We start from the raw sequence: 18865 nt of genomic DNA, 5'->3' as shown, positions 1-18865 counted from the left end.
TGGCAGCAAACGGGTTCCTTGCAGGGAAGCCGTTCACTGCCTCTGAGCATGTGCCCACCTGATCGGGGCAATCAGCTGGGAGGCGAGTGGAGTTTTAGGGGCAGCACCCTGTCCTTTCCACTGACCACACACCTTGGCTAGAAACTGTGAACCAGCTTGCCCAACTGTGCCCCTCCTATTTCCTTCCCATCCCCAGCACACAATTCCCACTGACACTCCCCCCCAAATTGCAGGCAACCTGCACTGCGCCGCCGTTCCCACCAGCCTGAATCAGCAGAGGCTGTGACCTACTTCGCAAGACCTCTCTCCCTCCTCCTCCTCCTCCTCCTCCCTCTGCAGAATAGAAGGGGGCGGGGCGGCAGAGCCCTGGCTGGGATTGCAAGGATGCAAGGAGAAGGGAGGAATAAGTGCTGCACCACGGAATCCCAATTCCTCTATTCCACCCCTTAGGATGAGGTCCGTGAGCCGGAGGAACCCTCCCGCACAGAAGTGATCTCCCGTAAATTGGAACGGATCAAAAATTGGCCTGATCCTGCCTCCCTCCGCCCCCCTCCTGTTCTACTACAGCAGCCGGAGAAGCTCTAAAGCAGGCTGTGGTGGGAGTCGCTGCTCCCTGTTTGTTTCTGCCTCTCCCCTGAAAGCCTGGCTTTTATTTTATTTCATTTTATTGAAAAGTTTTGTAACCTGCTTTTCAGGGAGCTATGCCAGAGGGGCGAAGAAAATCCACCTGTTTTTGCTTTCTCATTTTTTTTTTAAACTGAATTCATATGAAGCCATCTGCGCATGTTGGGGAATTCTTCCAAAGCAAATCAAAACTGAATGTATCCTGATTCAATCTGCTGCAATTTATGCCCCAGATCCACATCATTCTGTTAATTTGTGGAGTCAGTGTGTTGGAAAACTAGAAGGGGTTTAACTTTTGTTGTTGTTGTTTTGCACGGATGGGCAGGAAAGTTGGAGGCATGCTGGGGAGGTAAACTTGCTGAATTTTCGACAGCTATGATTGGGGAGGAGACCGGCTAGAGGTCTTTAAAATTTTGCTTTTGGAAAGCCCAACCAACAACTAATTGGCAGAAGAAACTGGCGTCTTATCTAGAGACAGGCATGATGAACCAAACTATGAACCAGAAAAACCCTCAAACGGGGCTGGTTCGTGGTTTGGTTTGGGAATCCTGTTTTGCCTAACTGAAACAAAGCACCAATTCCCTCCCCCCCAAATCACTTTGTTTTGTTTGGCAAAAGGGATGCTCGTCCAACCTGTCCGCCCTCCGCTGCCCCCAGTAGTTCCTTACCTTGGCTTCAAGCTGTCACTGCTCCGTTGACAGGTGGGCACATACACAGAAGCATCCGGCCTGGGTCCTTAAAGCTGGGCCTCCTGCCTCTTAGGATGATTGCAGCAGCGATACAGCCTACAAGACAAAGTAGGGAGCTGATAGGGGCAGTGGGAGGGAGGTGGACAGGCAGTTTTTTGTTGTTGTTGTTTAGTCGTTTAGTCGTGTCCGACTCTTCGTGACCCCATGGACTAGAGCACACCAGACCCTCCTGTCTTCCACTGCCTCCCGGAGCTGGGCCAAATTCATGTTGGTCACTTCGATGACCCTGTCCAGCCATCTCATCCTTTGTCATCCCCTTCTCCTCTTGCCTTCACACTTTCCCAACATCAGGGTCTTTTCCAGGGAGTCTTCTCTTCTCATGAGATGGCCAAAGCATTGGAGCCTCAGCTTCAGGATCTGTCCTTCCAGTGAGCACTCACGGCTTGATTTCCTTTAGAATGGATAGGTTTGTTCTCCTTGCAGTCCAGGGGACTCTCCAGAGTTTCCTCCAGCACCACAATTCAAAGGCATCAGTTCTTCGGCGGTCAGCTTTCTTTATGGTCCAGCTCTCACTTCCGTACATCACTACAGGAAAAACCATAGCTTTGACTATTCGGACTTTTGTCGGCAAGGTGATGTCTCTGCTTTTTAAGATGCTGTCAAGATTTGTCATCGCTTTCCTCCCAAGAAACAGGCATCTTTTAATTTCGGGGCTGCTGTCCCCATCCGCAGTGATCACGGAGCCCAAGAAAGTTTTTTAAAAAAAGGCAGTTCTACCCTGGCACAAATCTGAAAAACGAACTACGGACTTTCAGGGGGTTCGCTTTTCAGGGGGTTCGTGAAAGTTTGTGGTTTGTGCGTAGCTGCGAACCACGAACCATCTGGCTTGAGCCCATCTCTCGTCTTATGCAATTAATTTTTCCTCCAGACACTGAAATGACTTCTAAATTCAATTCACCTTCTTACTATTCCTCTTCCAACTGGACTCCACAGAACCTGGTGTGAATCAGGACAATTGGGTTTGGAATTTGGGATATAACTAACTCTGGTGCACATACATAATTCTCTCCCATTCCTACAGGATAGCACAAGGTCACTTAAAACCAGGGTGGGCAGACTTCTGGCTCATGGGGTTTACTCTATTTTTGTTTCATTTTTTAAAATTACAGCCTGAAGGGTCACTGACCTGAACTGGGTTTGACATAACCAAAGGGGTGTCCTCTGGCTAAATACTCAGGCCAGAACATTTAATTGCTACCAGAACGCAGACATCCTTTCTCACACAAACCCATTGATGTTGACCTCAAACTTTCTTCATTCCAGCAGCAAAAACCTCAACATCGGGGTATTAACAGGCTGAATGCTTGAGTTAAGCTGGAAAGTAAAGATATACTTCTCTTTACAGGGAGGCTTTGTTATGCAAACATGATGCCATTTCTATTCAATATTTAAGATAATGGGAAGTACCACACCGGCCCCACCCCCTTTGTTATCACTTTGAACATGTGACTACAACCAGGATGAAGGGTGGGAGCTTCTTGTATCCACACAGCTCTCCATGAAACCTTAAATTATGATTCTTGCCCCCCTATTTTCTGATCCCATGGAAAGCTTACATGGAAACAAGATCACTTCTATTGCTATTGCGTAAACATGACATCTCCACAACTGTAAAATTCCACAAAAACAAGCTGGTTTTGTGTCTTTTTTTTTTTTTTTTTTTTTTTTGCATCTCTTAAAAAGGGAAAGAAATCTCAGCTAAAAAAAACCCTCCAAAACTCAACTAAATGATGCTTCTGAAAGTTTCCAGTAATGATGATTTATTACAGTGCCTGTCCCACCATTTAGGACCAAAACATGCCCACTTTGCAAAAACTGGAAGTAGACTTCTAGTCACTTATAATATAAGAATAACTTGCAGTTTTGTTTTCTGATTTTGGACATGGTCTTTCGTGCTCCAGGTAACAGCCAAATTTTCTTTGGGTTCAGAATAAATAGCAGGCTGGATGGCCTAGTGGTTTAGGCATCTGGCTGTGGAGTTCCAATCCCCACTGTGTCTTCTGGAAAAAGTGCCAGCCTGGGTGGCCTTGGGCAAGCTGTACAGTCCCAGGGCACACTCCCCTCCAGAAGAAGGGGAGGGTAAACCCCTTCTGAGTATTCTCTACCTGGAAAATCCTGGAAAGAGTCGCCATAAGCCAGAATCAGTTTGATGACACACAGTTATTATTATTTATCAGACTAAATTGCCCATCTGTGTGTTATCCTGAGAGCGCTTACAAGACATTGCTAAACTTTTTATCCTGCTAATCTTTTAAAGCTTTTTAATGGACCGGTGATCCTGTGGCAACGCCTTTCACAAGTTATTAATCAGAAAGAAGTGTTCTCTTTTTTTAATGTCAGTTCTAAAACTACGGCCAATGAGTAGTATCTGGATAAGGCTCAGATCTTATTAAAGCGGCCAGAATCCTGTTCCTTAGGTCTGTTCCCTCCCCGATGGCATAAATCTCTGTGGCGACTGCTGCTAGTGAAGGAATCGGCCGTTGAATTTCTCCTCTCACACCAGTCTTGTGACTTGATGCATGAAAAGGAATCCAAAATGTCGACGTCTTATCTAGCGGCAATTCACCGCTGAAACTTACGCTAATGAGCTTATGTCAGTTTAATTATTTACTTGGATTCTGGCCAATATCTAATGTTTTCCTGGCCAAACGTCCTCTCGCTCAATCCCATTTTTTATCCTACCTTGCCTTCAAAGAACCCATAATGGCTGAGTAGACATTTTGAAAAGCAGGAAGGACGGGCGCTGAGGCAGCCATCGCTTCTGGGCCCTGGTTTCTTCCTAACCCATTTATCTGTCCTCCTTCCTTATCCATCTTATTAACCAAGATTCCCCCCTCCCTTCTTCTTTTTCCCTGTGTCAGGATTTGGAGGGTTGATGGAAAGGCCAGACACAGCAAGGTTGTCAAATGAAACATTTCTTGGGGGGGGGGTTAAAACAAGATACAGTGGTGCCTCGCTTAACAGGCGGCCCGTTTAACGACAAAACCACATAGTGATGCTTTTTTTGGTGATCGCTTTTGCGATCGCATTGTGATGTTCCCTATGGGGAAAAATTGCTTTGTGATGATCGGTACCCTGTTTCGCTTACCGATCATCGCAAAGCGATTATTTTTTTTAACAGCTGATCAGTGGTTCCAAAATGGCCACCGGGTAAACAAAAGGCCGCCCACTGTGTTTTCGCGCAGATTCCTCGCTTACTGGGCAGCGAAAATGGCAGCCGTTTGGAGGATTTTCACTTTAAGGTGAGTTTTAAGCCCATAGGAACGCATTGAAGGGGTTTCAATGCATTCCTATGGGCTTTTTAAACTCACATAGTGACAAAATAGTTTTGCAGCTATTTTTGCTGCACAGATTATTGTTGCTATGCGGGGCACCACTGTACATGCAACCCAACAACTGGAACAGAAAGAGAAGGTTGGAATCCATGGGACTGAAAGTTGAATGGGAAAAAGAATTTTGCCCATTGCTACCTTTCCCACCACTGCACATTTCAAGTGACAAGGTGTACCTTTATACCATTCTCGGCAGTTTACAACAATGCAATGCAACATCCACTCAACATGCCAACATCCATAAATGAGCTAGAACCCTAATTGAAAGAGACCGCAAAGGATGGTGGAATTAGGGGAAACAGATCAAAACTTAAGAGAGGATGTCCTTGAATGTATCTTGAAACAGAACAGTGATTAACATTCTCTTAAATGATGGGAGGGAGGAGGCTTGGTATACTGCTATGGGAAGCCGATTCGATAAGGATGGGGCCTTGACCGAGAAGGCATGGTTTCTGTTGATGGTCTTCAAGGCAAATAGAGGAGAGGGTGCGAACAGAATGTCTTAGCCCATTCATGGCCAAATATTTAGTACCCCCAAAATTCTCCTCCTCGGTTTCTATATATCTATGAGAGGAAGAAAGAGTGTAGTAGTTAGACTTTTAGACTGGGAATTCAGAAATCTTAATCCCCGGTGAACCTAAACACAGTGGCTGAGTTTGAGCTAATCTTTCTGTCTCTCAACCTGACCTACATCACGGAACTGTTGTTGTGGGGATGTCAGAGGGAGAAAGAGAGCACTTCCTCGAAGTCACTGGAGGTAAAACCTGGCTATAAACAATATTCATCAATAAAATGAAAGCAGGGTGCAAGTGTGAGCCAGCAAGAGGGTAGAGACGGGTGGGAGGTGGTTAAGTAGAACCTTCCCCCCTTTCTCTTCTGAAGATTTTTAGTCTCCTTCAAGCTTTTCCTCATTTCCTTTTGGATTTTAATCTGGGAAAATACGTAATTCTGTAACAAGAGAATGTGTTGATTTCGCCTTTTATGGTGCAAAGATTCCACCCTTTTCTCGTGGCTGGGCCACTCCAGCTAGAGCGTGATGTGGTGTACAGCTCAGTTCTCCGGGCGTTGCACGATGCGAAGGAGGAGGAATAACCGTTTCTATAAAATATCAGGGTCAGTGATAATTTGAATGGAGGCACACAGAAGTCCTACCGCCCATCTCATCTCCACTTATCACAGAACACTTGTCCAATCTACGCCTGACAGCTGTCAGGGACCAAGAAACGGGATTACTTAGCGCCCACTCGCCTTCAAGGTGAGAGAAAACCACTCCGATAATTAAATCTCCCAGCTGGGAGCTATGGGGCGAAAAGAAAGAGGGCCCATAAAAATGAGATTGAACGCGTTGTCACCCGGGTGGGTGGGGGGTTTAAGGTTGAGGGTTGAGAAGACCAAGGTTTGGGAGCGGATGGAGTCCAGCCCACCCTGGCGAAGGAGAGTTAACGTTGCAAAATCTGTGTGTGTAGAATCAAAAATAGGCAGGCGAGTTCAACGAGTTCGGACTCATTTAATTCCCACCCCTCCTCCTCCAAACGCTCATTATTTCCATAAATCTGCAGTTTGGAAGGTGTTCAAGTTTTTAGGATGTGATAAAAAGAGCTGTAATAACATGGGTTTCTGGACTTCAAAGGACTTGGTGGAGAGAAACAGCCAAAGGCTTCGCCAGGACTGAGGAGAACCCTGAAGTTATTTCTCTACCCTCCCCGCTTCCCTCCCTTTCTTCCTTTCTCCTTCCCTCAATATATGCACAGCTATAATAACCTGGATTTCACTCTGCATGTAGAGATAGAAGTAGGTGCAGCTTTTCTGCTTATCAATTCAGCAATACGTCATTCGCTCAGGACCATTGACACACAGATCCAGTGACTACTTATGTGTTGCTAAAAAAAAGCATGTGTGTGCACGCTTCCGCGAAGGGGAGGGAGCAAAGGAGGATGCCAATTTGCATAAATGTGACATATGATGATTTTATATATATATATATGTATGTATATATGAATGCACATGGAAAAATAATTGGGGTAGAAGAATGTTTGAGTTTGTTTTGGAAGAATTGAGCAAACCTTTGCAAATACAGTGGTGCCCCGCTAGACGCTTACCCCGCATGACATCGAAATCACTTTACGATGAGTTTTTTGCGATCGCTGTTGTGATCGCAAAATGATGGTTCCAATGGAGTTTTTCCTCTTGACGTCGATTAGGAGCCTGCTTTGCAAACCGTTTGTTCACTAAACAGTGATTTTTCCGGCTCTTCAAAATGGCTTCCCTTCGCAAAATGGCTGTTTTCCGGACCCCTGCTTTGGAAGACAGCGATTTTAAACAGCTGATCGGTGGTTCTCTATGGGCGATTTTTGCTGGACAATGAGGTTTTTCCACATTGGAATGCATTAATCGGTTTTCAATGCATTCCAATGGTTTTTTTTCACTTGACGACGATTTTGCTTAACAGCGATTTTCTTGGAATGGATTATCATCGTCAAGCAGGGCACCACTGTATCTTAGGTTTGGAAAGGTATTTGAACTTTTGAAAAATCAGATGCATGAGAAATGCTGTAGAGCCAGAGATTGGACATTTGATTCCCAACCTTTGCCTCCTTGACAGGGGCTGGACTTGATGATCCATAGGGTCCCTTCCAGCCTTGCAGTTCTAAGATGATGATTATGATGATTTCCATCTCTGGGGCAGGGTGACTGCCTTGATGTTTGGGAGGAAAAGAACTTGAAGTTTTTTAAAAATTGTCCCCCTCTACATCGTACGTCCTTCGTGTCTTGCCCCTTCCACTCACCTCTGCCACCTCCGCCTCTCTCCTCTACAGCTGCTACATAGACCAACAGGTGACCCGTGTGGCGTGGTTGAACCGCTCCAACATCCTCTACGCTGGCAATGACAAGTGGTCCATCGACTCCCGGGTGCAGCTGCTCACCTACAGCCCTTCCGAGTTCAGCATCGTCATCACTCAAGTGGACGTGTACGACGAAGGACTTTACACGTGCTCCTTCCAGACACAAGATAAGCCCCACACCTCTCAGGTGTACCTCATTGTCCACGGTACGGATATGGGGGAAGAGGCAGGACTGTAAGCTGCTTAAGGTGGTTCTTGATGATCCAAAAGACCTCAGCTGTTTGTGGAGGGATGCAAGGAGTATTTGCTAGCTTCTTTCCCCTTGGTAATTTAGCTGGTCTCAAACTCATGAGACACCACAGTAGGGAATGGTCAAGCCCCTTGAGATTCCTTGCCTCCAGCCAAGAGTTTAGACTGCTTAAAGAGTTCCAATTGCTTAAAGTCTCCTCAATTTCCACAAAATACATCTGTGCAAAATGAGCATCCTTTCCATGAAGCAACATGCGCGTGCGTGCACACATGTGCAGCAAGGACAGACGGCCTGCTGGGTGTGAAAGATGCAAAGCAACCATCCAGTTCTTCATATGCTTAAATGTCCATGAAACATGGACCACAGTCATCTTGGTTTTATGCTGTTTGTACAAATGGCACAATTTTGCACAAAACCTGCCTGATTTGTGCAAAACCCTGCCTGACTTGAACAGAACGTCCTTCTGGCTATGGCAGGAACGGTATTGAGGGAGCCTGAGAATTTCTTATGATCCTTGATGACAAGGAGGAAAATAGAACAGGTTTCTCATCCTAAGTTGCAAAGATGGGACAAGTGAAGATTTATTACTTTGGTTTTGCAGGGAGGGCTTTTGTCATGCAAACATCCTGCCTTGTTCAGGGAACTTCACAGAGTTCTGAGCAGGACACCTATTCATAGCCATCCTATCGTTTCCTGTTGCTTCTTTTTCTCTTTTTTCTTTGTCACAGACAATGAATTAAGGAAGAAAAAGTATAAAAGGTATGCAGTGCCTTTTGCAAAGTTGGGAGGGGGGGGAAGGATATCTCTTTTAACTACAAATCCCAGTATCCCTAGTCAGCATGGTCAGTGTAATGAGATACTGGAAGTTTTCCAATCTTTCTTTGTTTATTTGTTTTTGGATTAATTAAGAGTTGTCCAACTGGTTCCATCCCTAATCCCTTCGTCTTTGTAGCCTTTTTGTACCATTCTTATTTGTTTCTTTCTATATACCGCTTTGCATTCGCACTGAAACATGTAGAGATCAAAGCAGGCTATGAATCCTTGACTTTCTTCTAGCTGCTGTTTAATGATGCTGGAGGAGTGGAGGAGCTGGAAAGTGCTAGGGCCTCCCAGAGTGCCTTTAAACAATCAGGATACAGAGAATCTTCCCTCAAGGTTTGTCAAGAGATAAGAACTCCTGGAAGACTCAAGAAATGAGCTTCAAAGCCACCCATAATTCTGGCCTGGTGATTACGGACATATTGGCCACTGATTAAACTGAACAGAAATTCAGTATTGGGTGAGATGATGGAAGAGAGCTTGGACGATGACTTTCAAAGTGTAGCATTCTTAAGGGGTAGCCATATCTCCCCATTATAGGTTCATTGTACAATGGTGCCTCACTAGACAGTTACCCCACATGACAGGTTTTTTGCTAGACATTGGCTTTTTGTGATCGCTATAGTGATTCGCAAAACAGTGATTCCTGTGGGGGAATTTCGCTGGACAATGTTTGGTCCCTGCTTCGCAAACCGATTTTCGCTAGACGATGATTTTGACAGCTTCCTCCGCGCTCGCAAAACGGGTGTTTTCGGGACCTAAGCTTCGCAAGACAGCGATTTAAACAGCTGATCGGCGGTTCACAAAGCGGCTTTCCTATGGCCCATCTTCGCTAGACAACAACGATTCTTCCCCATTGGAACTCATTAAACAGGTTTCAATGCACTCCAATGGGGAAATGCTTTTCGCTAGACAATGATTTCGCTAAAAAGCGATTTCAGTGGAATGGATTATCATTGTCTAGCGAGGCACCACTGTATACTTTATCTGGATAGGATACTTCAGGGAATTTCAACCCCACATCCTTGGTCCATTCACTGGTTGGTGGATCTCAACAGACTGTAAATACCACCCATGAGAGATCAATCACATTGCTATTGTTTGGGAGAGAAACCTATCTATTGGGGGAAGAAAGCTGGGCCAATCGAAATGCGACTGTTTTGGGGATGGAGGATAATTTGCTCAATTTTTTTATCACGTCACTACGATGTCTTACTTATCCATTGATTGCATAAGTTAATTGAAAGATGCGCTGAGTTCAAGTGCTGTTATTCCAGGATACACTTCTTGTGTTCGGATTCAACACTATCAGCATTAACTTCACTTAATTGGGAAATCTGGTCAATATAGGCAAGCAAAAGTCTAGATCAGTTAGTTCCCAACCATGGGTCCCCGGATATTCTTAGACTAAAACTTCCAGAGGCCTTCGCCACTAGCTGTGCGGGCCAAGATTTCTGGTTGTTGTAGTCCAAGAACATCTGGGCACCCAAAGTTGGGAGCCACTAGCCTAGAACAAAGGTGAAAATGTGCGGCCCTGCAGATGCTGTTGGACTGCAGATCCCATTACCCACTTGACATTGGCTAAATTGGCTAAAGCTAGATCCTAGCTTAGCTTGTTCTCACATGTGAAAAAAATAAACCACAGATTATTTTCTTTCCTCACCTAAGACATAGCAAGATAGTTTGGGTCAGTCTCAGTGACAATTATCACATTTGCAAGAATGGTTTTCATGCACTTTGGATATCAATTATGCACTTGACATAAATTGCATACATGCACAACTAAATTACGATCACCACTGCACTATTGCAGGAGTTTTTCAAAATTAGAAGCATTGAATGGGTTGTTTCAGTCTTTTTAAAAATTAATTCGCGTTTGCTCTGCATTTGCTTCCCAAAGGGGAAGGATGTTCGTTTTGCTCAGAGATAATCTGCAAAATTGTTAAAACCTTTACAAGAGGAAAAAAAATGCTCATCTTGATCTCACACTGAAGGCAAAGCATCTCATAGGAGTGCTGGGCTCTCAGTAGCCTTTCTTGACATGTTGAGACTGTCCATCTCATTAGAGGAAAACAATTGAATATGATTTCTTCTCAATCCTATATGAGAGTTATAGCTGAACAACATCTGGAAGATCACAGGTGCCCACCTCTGGTCTAGTGGGAAGATGAGGAGTTCAAGCAGTGCTGGCAGGCTGAATCCTCCAAGGGTTTGGGGTATTTAGGATCAAATATAGAAATATGTTTCTCCCAGGGACACAATCAGTTTTCCTGTCCAAGCCCCACTGAAGTGGACAATGTCTGCAGTAGTGCATGGTTGACTTCAGGCTATCCCAGAGAACCTCTGAAAAGGCAAAAATGCAGAACATTATTTGGGGAGATTTGATCTGGAAAAGTAACTTACCCAACTCGGCAGAGAGGTTATAGGCCAGATCTGTCCATGACATTGTCTGCTCCAATAACCTTTGTAGCACAGATGCAGTTGATCATCCTAAGAAGCTGCCAAGAATCCCAGGGGCTGGTTCAACTTTGATCTTGGACAATTCAGAATCTCTCCCTAGCTGTCGAAGCCAACTGGAAACAGCTCTCCTTCCTTCTCTCTCTCTTTCTCCCTCTCTCTCATTATCAGCTCCTGCACCAGTTTCCAACCACGTCCGGGATTTCTGCAGCATTGGCAAAAGCCACAACTGCAAAACCAGCCACCCCATAATTACACCCCTCCCCTGTTTCCCATGGAACTGGGAAGCTGGTACAATAGAAGCTGATTGGACCCGGTCTGGAACAAGCAGCAGCCTGGGAGTCAGGAAACAGCTGCTCTCAGCTTCTCTATCATTCCCCATCATCAGCATCACCTCCCTAAACACACACACACACACACACACACACACACACACACACACACACACTTGACAATAAATATCCTTAGGCCCCATCAGGAGAGGGGAGAAAGCAATTTGGTTTTGGCAAGGGGCTCTTCCGCCCAGGCAGAGATAAGAGCTATTGGGAATTAACCCCCAAAGCAATGGGATGGGGATTTGCTGAAGAAGCACAGTTGTTTTTTTGGGGGGGCGGAGGAGAGCTATTTATACCCATTGAGCAAAAATGTCCATCATGATGACGAGATGACGTTTAAGTGTGGATTTGCTTTTCATCCCAGTTGTCCCCAATTCCAGAGGGGCATTACGCTGGGTGGGCTGGTCATTCCACATCAGAAATGGAGGAAGTGTCATGAGGAAGGTTACAGGTCACCTTTTAAACACAGGATTTTGCTTTTATTTTTATTTATTTATTTATTTGATTTGTATCCTGCCCATCTGGTCTCGTTGACCACTCTGGGCGTGGCCAAGTCAGCAACATCCCACTCCCTATATAAGACCTCAAAGCCAAACCCTGAGACTTAGGGACAGGGCCTTGTGATGCCAGGAGATGTGCCCCACCATCATGTCACAGCAGTGGAAGGTGATCCCAGTGGATGTTTGCTGGTCCCGTTTCATGGGGGCAGGGAATCCACTCCGAGTTTTTGTTGTTAGAATGTTAAAGGAGGTGTCCATGGTGCTGAACCTCCATTAAATGCCAGCATCTTGCATCTTTTGTCCATAGTTTAGCTTGGAATAGATTCACTGCCCAAACAAAACTGGAAACCTCTGGAGGCCTTCAGACAAGGGTCTCAAGGAGGGTCTCACAATCTCTCTCCCTCTCCCTCTCTCTCTCACACACAAACAAATCAAAACTGAGCTTTGCAGCCTACGTTAGCTATACAGTCCCAGTCCTGAGATTCCCTAGGAATTTTTTCTCACAGCAGGAAGAGAAAGACAATCAGTTGTTCAGTTGCTGCACCATGTCGACAAATGGTTCAAGGCCTGTGTGGTCTCAGACAAGAGAGCACCCCCTAGGGGTAGGAGGATAAAACTGCCTTGATATTCACCATTGTTGTCTTTCATACTCCTACAGTCCCAGCTCGGATTGTCAATATCTCATCAGCTGTGACTGTGAATGAGGGGAGTAACGTTAACCTGCTCTGCCTTGCGATGGGCAAGCCCGAGCCAACAGTAACTTGGCGGCAGTTGAAAGGTAAGAAGGCTGGAGGGGGGAGGGGGCTGGCAATATTCCCTTTGTTTCATGCTCTTGGGCCCTGCCATGAACAACCTGTCTGCAGTCTGAATGGAAAGTTGACAGAGAGAAAGATTCTCGCCATTGAGCAATAGTTCGGAAACTGTGGCACAATAAGAAATACAATGGAATATCATGGAAGTGAGCATGACTGTCGATTAAATGTTCTAACAGGAGTACTCTATGTTCCAGTATTTTGTCACCTATCCCATTCATTATGCTCTGTTATATTTATAATTTCAATTATTCAGATGAAATCTTCCTTCCAATTTGTAGTACATGAATCAGCAGGCATTGCACAACGCCGGTTTTGCAAATGTGTGCTTCTGTGGATGTGCACTAACAGCTGGATAGATCTTTCAAACTGTTTTGACCAGTTCCTGATTTAATTTGTAGAATCCTAACTCTTGTCTAGCATTCCTTTAGAATCCTAGAGAGGGTCAGCCCAGTCTTTATACACATGAGATTGAAAAGATTGGAGATGATTCAGCTTGCCCAGGGGGTGCCCAGGGATCCTGGGAGGTGCAGTGGGGATTAGAACTCTTAACCTCTGGTTCTGCAACCAAATATACCAACTCAAGGTACAGCTAAACTAGCAACAAGGCAAAGGCGAGGCAAAAAACTTTACGTTTTTAATGTAATTGATGTAGTGCATCAGCGATAGTCTACATAAAGTCAAAAGAAAATGCTGAGCATAGGAAGTGATCAATTGGCCAATATCCTCTGTCCACACATTCCAAATAATGTGTGGGCAAAGGGTAGCCTATGAGCCACAAGTGACCCTCTTGGAGTGGCCAAGAGCCTTCATCTTCCCCTCCTCCAGTTTGTCCTCCAATGGCAACTCATATTCCCATCAACTTTGTGGAACATGGTTTTTCCATATAAATGTAAGCTCTCCACTCCCTCCAGACCTGTTTTAGGCAATGGTCTCTACTAGTTTCTTTTCAAAAGGTGGCATTTTCCAAACTAGAAGAGTCTGGAAGCCACCAGGAAATTGGATATAAACATGGCAAATCATATCACTTACAGACTTCTAGAGGTACAGTTGGCCATTTGAGGCCAACATATTTTGGGGGTGTGATGGGGGGATCCCAAGACCAAGGGGTGGGAAATAAGGCTGCCTGGATGCTCAGAATATTTAGTCTCTCCCCCCCCAAAAAAAAATTCATTCTGACCCAAAACTCCAGAGCGAGACAGTCCCTACCTGTAGGAGGTGTTGATAACACTATCGTTGTTGTATGTGTTTTCTTGTATGTAAGTCTGTGTTTGTGTCTGTCTCCCTACTGCTGGCCCTGATCCCCTCCCCGCCACCCCGCCAATCCTCTCCCACAGATGGATTCACCAGTGAAGGGGAGTACCTGGAAATCACGGAGATCAACCGGCAGCAAGCTGGGGAGTACGAGTGCATTACGGCGAATGGGGTCTCGACGCCCGACAGCAAGCGTGTCCTTATCACTGTCAATTGTGAGTGGGACCCCCTCGCTTCCATGCCCTGTCCGCTCACCTCCTTTCAACCATACCAGAGGCTCCAGGGAGGAGAGAAAAGTGGCTCTAGCAAAGTGACTCCGGCTGATGTTAGATGGTACTTTGTAGCATTCCTAACCCTCGGCAGGGTTGCCCAGGGCTAATGGAAGTCAGAATCTGGCCATATCTGGAGGACTACAATTTGGTTACCTCTTTTATAGCTTTTTTTCCCCTGCCCTTTCCTTGGAAGGGTTTTCCCCAGCATCTCTCTCATTGGAAGACCAGCTATTGGAAGTCTGAGATGTCACATCCAAATCCTTAACATAGCTCTCACTTCTATTATTCCCTCTTCTTAGATCCCCCGACCATCACAGATGTCAAGGACTCACGGCCCCTGCTGGGAAAGACAGCCCTCTTACGCTGTGAAGCCATGGCTGTGCCACCTGCTGAGTTTCAGTGGTTCAAAGATGACAAACAGTAAGTCCTACTCTTGTTTCTTGGGGTGTTTCTGATGAGCAGGAAAAGAGATGTCCTGGCAGGAAGAGCGGATCTAGTAGGAGACAAATGAAACTCAAGCTTCAGAGCTTCTAATCCCAGAAGGAGCCCAGAAGCAGCTTTTTGTTGTTGTTGTTTAGTCGTTAAGTCGTGTCCGACTCTTCGTGACCCCATAGGCTAGAGCACACCAGGCCCTCCTGTCTTCCACTGTCTCCGGGAGTTGGGTCAAATTCATGTTGGTAGCTTCAATGACACTGTCCAACCTTTTCATCCTCTGTCGTCCCCTTCTCCTCTTGCCCTCACACTTTCCCAACATCAAGGTCTTTTCCAGGGATTCTTCTCATGAGATGGCCAAAGTACTGAAGCCTCAGCTTCAGGATCTGTCCTTCCAGTGAGCACTCAGGGTTGATTTCCTTCAGAACGGATAGGTTTGTTCTCCTTCCAGTCCTTGCAGACTCTCAAGAGCCTCCTCCAGCACAATTCAAAAGCATCAATTCTTTGGTGGTCAGCCTTCTTTATGGTCCAGCTTTCACTTCCATACATCACTACTGGAAAAACCATAGCTTTGACTATGCCGACTTTTCTCAGCAAAGATGCTGTCTAGGTTTGTCATTGCTTTCCTCCCAAGAAGCGGATTTAGTCCACATTAAAAAAACAAACAAAACAATGATCTGTTATGGAGCAAACCCATTGAAGAAGATAGGAGTGGTTACCAGGCCTCGTTGCTGGTTGTGAAAGGACCCTCATAACCGTTCAAGCTTCAGGGGTCCAGACATATAGATCCACCACTTCCTGGCAGTTGAATAGCTAGATCTCTGTGCACTACATGGGCTCTCCGGAAATGGCTTTGCTTCTTGAGGACTAGAAGCAGAGAGGAAAATCTCAGCTTGAGCAGAAACCCAGCTAATGTCCAGCTAACATTAGGATCATAGGAGATGTTTTGCATACGTTGTGCTGCCACACCACTGGCAGACTAAAAAGGAAGGGACAAGACAGCTGAGACAGTGGGGGCACCTCTTTTGGCGCACTATGTTATTTGGAGTGAGACAAAGAGCGAAGCACTAGCAGCGCAGCTCATGAGACTTCTTGTTCCAAAATGCAGGCTCTAGCAGGAGTTTTGAGTAGAGATGGGCATGAACTGCCAGTTCAGCAGTTTATGCCAGATTGTTGACTGGACAAACAGGTGTTTGGTGTTTCCCAGTGCCCTGGATTCCCACCTCTTCCTGGCACTGCCTCTCTCAACATGAGGAAACCTTAATGCAGCTGTTGGGCATGCATTGGTACCTGGTCAGCTGCAGAGAGAGAGAAAGAGAGAGTATTTTCAGCCTCCCGGCTCTAAGGTGCCCTGATTAGTTTGGTTGTAGCCCATTCTGAGCCCATTTACCAAAACACATCTCATGCCTTTTTCTACAATCAGCAGCACTGAAGAAGTTCTGCCCCCCCAACTCTTGTCTTCTCAGCCTCTGTGAGCCAGCGAGAGTTGGAGAGTGGCAGAAGTATTGGCAGAGTGTGTGAGGAAATGCTGGTTTAAACCCTTTTGTTACACAGTGGAAATAAATCCATACAGGGACCTACAGAGCAGAGTTTTATAATTAGTTTCCCTCAAATATACCTCCCCTTATTGTTAGTTAGTTTTAGTTAGATTTCCCTCAATTTATGTTAGCTGGCAATAAGCTCAATAAATTCAGTCAGAGACACTGGTGTTGAGAAAGAATTAAAAATGCATCTCTTTTACTCACAAAGTCTTCATATATGCCCAAATCACAAACAAGAGATAGCTGCATAGTTTAAGATCTTAACGGGTTAATTTAATGGTGCACTGGCTGCGCATGTGCTCTATCTAATAATAATAGCCATGGGTTCTTCAGGTCAGTTTGGACATATGGGAACCCTTTTCAGAGTGGAGAATACTCAGAAGAGCACAGACTTTGCTAATAGACTTTAACTATTTAACTATTTAACTTTAACTTTAACCACCCAGATCTACCCGAGTCACCCGACATAGCCAGCAGGGACGGCTGAGGGGACTGACGCCGAGGGAGGCCCGGAAGGAGAAAACAAGAAACCGGGCCTTCTCGGCAGTTGCCCCTCGGCTGTGGAACACACTTCCCACTGAAATTCGGCTGGCACCCTCGCTGGGTGTGTTCAAAAACCAACTAAAAACATGGTTATTCAGACAGGCCTTCCCCCCAGTCACCTAAGTTCCTTCCCCTTTTTTCTGGTTCTTAATGTTGCCATCTTGGATAATATTAATTATAATAATTGCATTATGTTAGTTATTCTTCTATATTGTTTTAATGTGTTTTAATTTTTGTAAGCCGCCCCGAGTAGACCTTGTCTAGAGGGGCGGGGTAGAAACTGAATAAATAAATAAATAAATAAATAAATAAATAAATAAATAAATAAATAAATAAATAAATAAATAAATAAAATAACTGCCACAAAACCCTAACTGGGGGGGGGGGGAAGGCAGGAAAAGGAATTTGAGATGGAAGAATTGGTTGCTACTTTGTGATTGACATTCACTTTAAAGTCCCTTCCCTCCAAAGCTCCCAAAGGCGTAATGTGCAGGTTGCTAGAATTCCAACAAGAAGTTCTTTGGTTTGGCCTATTTGATATTTTAATTCTCAGCCCCTGAGCCTCCGGTTTCGGCTCAGAACTCTCAGGCAGTGAGATCCTGCTAACCCGACAACCCTGGCACTCTATATAGAGTTGGCACACAAACCACAGCCCAGTGGGAGAGGTGGAAATGGAAACGCATGCCATTGTCTGCGATGGTCTTGATGAGAATCTATTTATATTTATCTCTCCGCGGTGAGAAAATGTACCACTGTCTGTGTGGATTTGCACATTTCCAAAGCTTACAAGGGCTTCCCGAAAAATAATTTGCGAATAAAACAAGATGCACGTTTTAAGATGTGAACAGCTAGAATTGTTGTGATTTTTTAAAAGCACACAAATGAGGTTTGGCCCATGGGGAACCGTGGTGTCAAATTGCTAAATTGCACATATAAATGTTCGCATTAGGGACACTGCATTAAAAACTGAAGGAATTTCAGCGCAGGAAGAAAACCCCAGAGTCTTCCAACCCTCTGTAAGAACAAAGACAAGAAAACAATGCAGATAATACTTGGAGAAATGTGAGAAGATAAATACAGATGGAGTTTCACACTCCCAAGTAAAGCACAACTGGCTGCATAGCTCAGTGAGTCAGGTATCTGGCCTTGGAGCCAGAGAGTTTAATTCCCTGCTGGGCATCCAGGGAGAAGAGCCAGCCTGTGTGGCCCTGGGCAAGCTGTTCAGTCCCAGGACACCACCCCCCCCCGGAAGAAGGGACTGGAAAACCCCTTCTAAGTACAGTGGTGCCCCGCATAACGAGTGATTCATTTAAAGATGAATCTGCATAGCGATGTGTTTTTTGCGATCACAAAAGTGATTACATTGCGATGTTTCTAATGGCAAAACATCGCTTTGCAATGATTGGTAAGCGTTTCGCTTACCGATTGTCGCATAGCAATGTTTTTTTAACAGCTGATCAGTGGTTCCAAAATGGCTGCCGGGTAAAGAAAATGGACGCCCGCTGTGTTTTCACGCCCTTTCCTCGCTTACCGGGCAGCGAAAATGGCAGCTGCATGGAGGATTTCTGCACAATGGTGAGTTTTTTGCCCATAGGAACGCATTAAATGTGTTTTAATGTGCTCCTATGGGCTTTTTTTGCCCCGCATAGCGACGAATCCACATAGCGACAATTTTTTCAGAACGGATTATCGTTGCTATGTGGGGCACCACTGTACTCTCTACCTGGAAGACCTTGAAAGGGGTCGCCATAAGTCAGAATTGATCTGATGGCATATAATGATGATTACAATTCCCCAAATCTTCCAGCAAAGAATCTGGTCAAGCTGACCAGGGGATTATAGGCTTTGGAGTACCAAAAATTATTTTTGTAATCTAAAAAAAATCAAAAACTAAAAAAAATTGAACTTTTCTAAGTTTTATCTAAAAGGTGCAAGGGAAAAAAACACAGGGCAGACTAGGGATTCTGGGAATTATAGCAGAAAAAGAAAAGATTTGTTTATTTACTTGTAACCTTTATATTCAGATTATATTTAATCACAATTTATGTCTAATCGTTTTTTTAAAATATTTGATTTTATATAGTGTTTTTAAAGCTGATTTT

The 18865-nt window shown here is 45.0% G+C and overlaps 1 protein-coding gene across 2 annotated transcripts in view; it reads left to right on the top strand.

Annotated features, from left to right (window-relative positions):
- IGLON5 (IgLON family member 5) overlaps window positions 1–18865 on the top strand; it is a 136033-nt gene that overhangs the window by 102367 nt on the left and 14801 nt on the right. For both annotated transcript variants that reach the window (XM_072980366.2, XM_072980367.2), the window contains exons 3-6: window positions 7522–7754; window positions 12568–12687; window positions 14059–14190; window positions 14547–14667. In XM_072980366.2, coding sequence (XP_072836467.1) covers window positions 7522–7754; window positions 12568–12687; window positions 14059–14190; window positions 14547–14667 — 606 coding nt within the window. The remainder of the gene's footprint in view (window positions 1–7521; window positions 7755–12567; window positions 12688–14058; window positions 14191–14546; window positions 14668–18865) is intronic.

Source organism: Pogona vitticeps, chromosome 9, assembly GCF_051106095.1.
Source record: "Pogona vitticeps strain Pit_001003342236 chromosome 9, PviZW2.1, whole genome shotgun sequence".
Lineage (NCBI taxonomy): Eukaryota > Metazoa > Chordata > Lepidosauria > Squamata > Agamidae > Pogona > Pogona vitticeps.
Note: the sequence above shows the minus strand (reverse complement) of the source record. Positions and strands in the feature narration are given on the sequence as shown.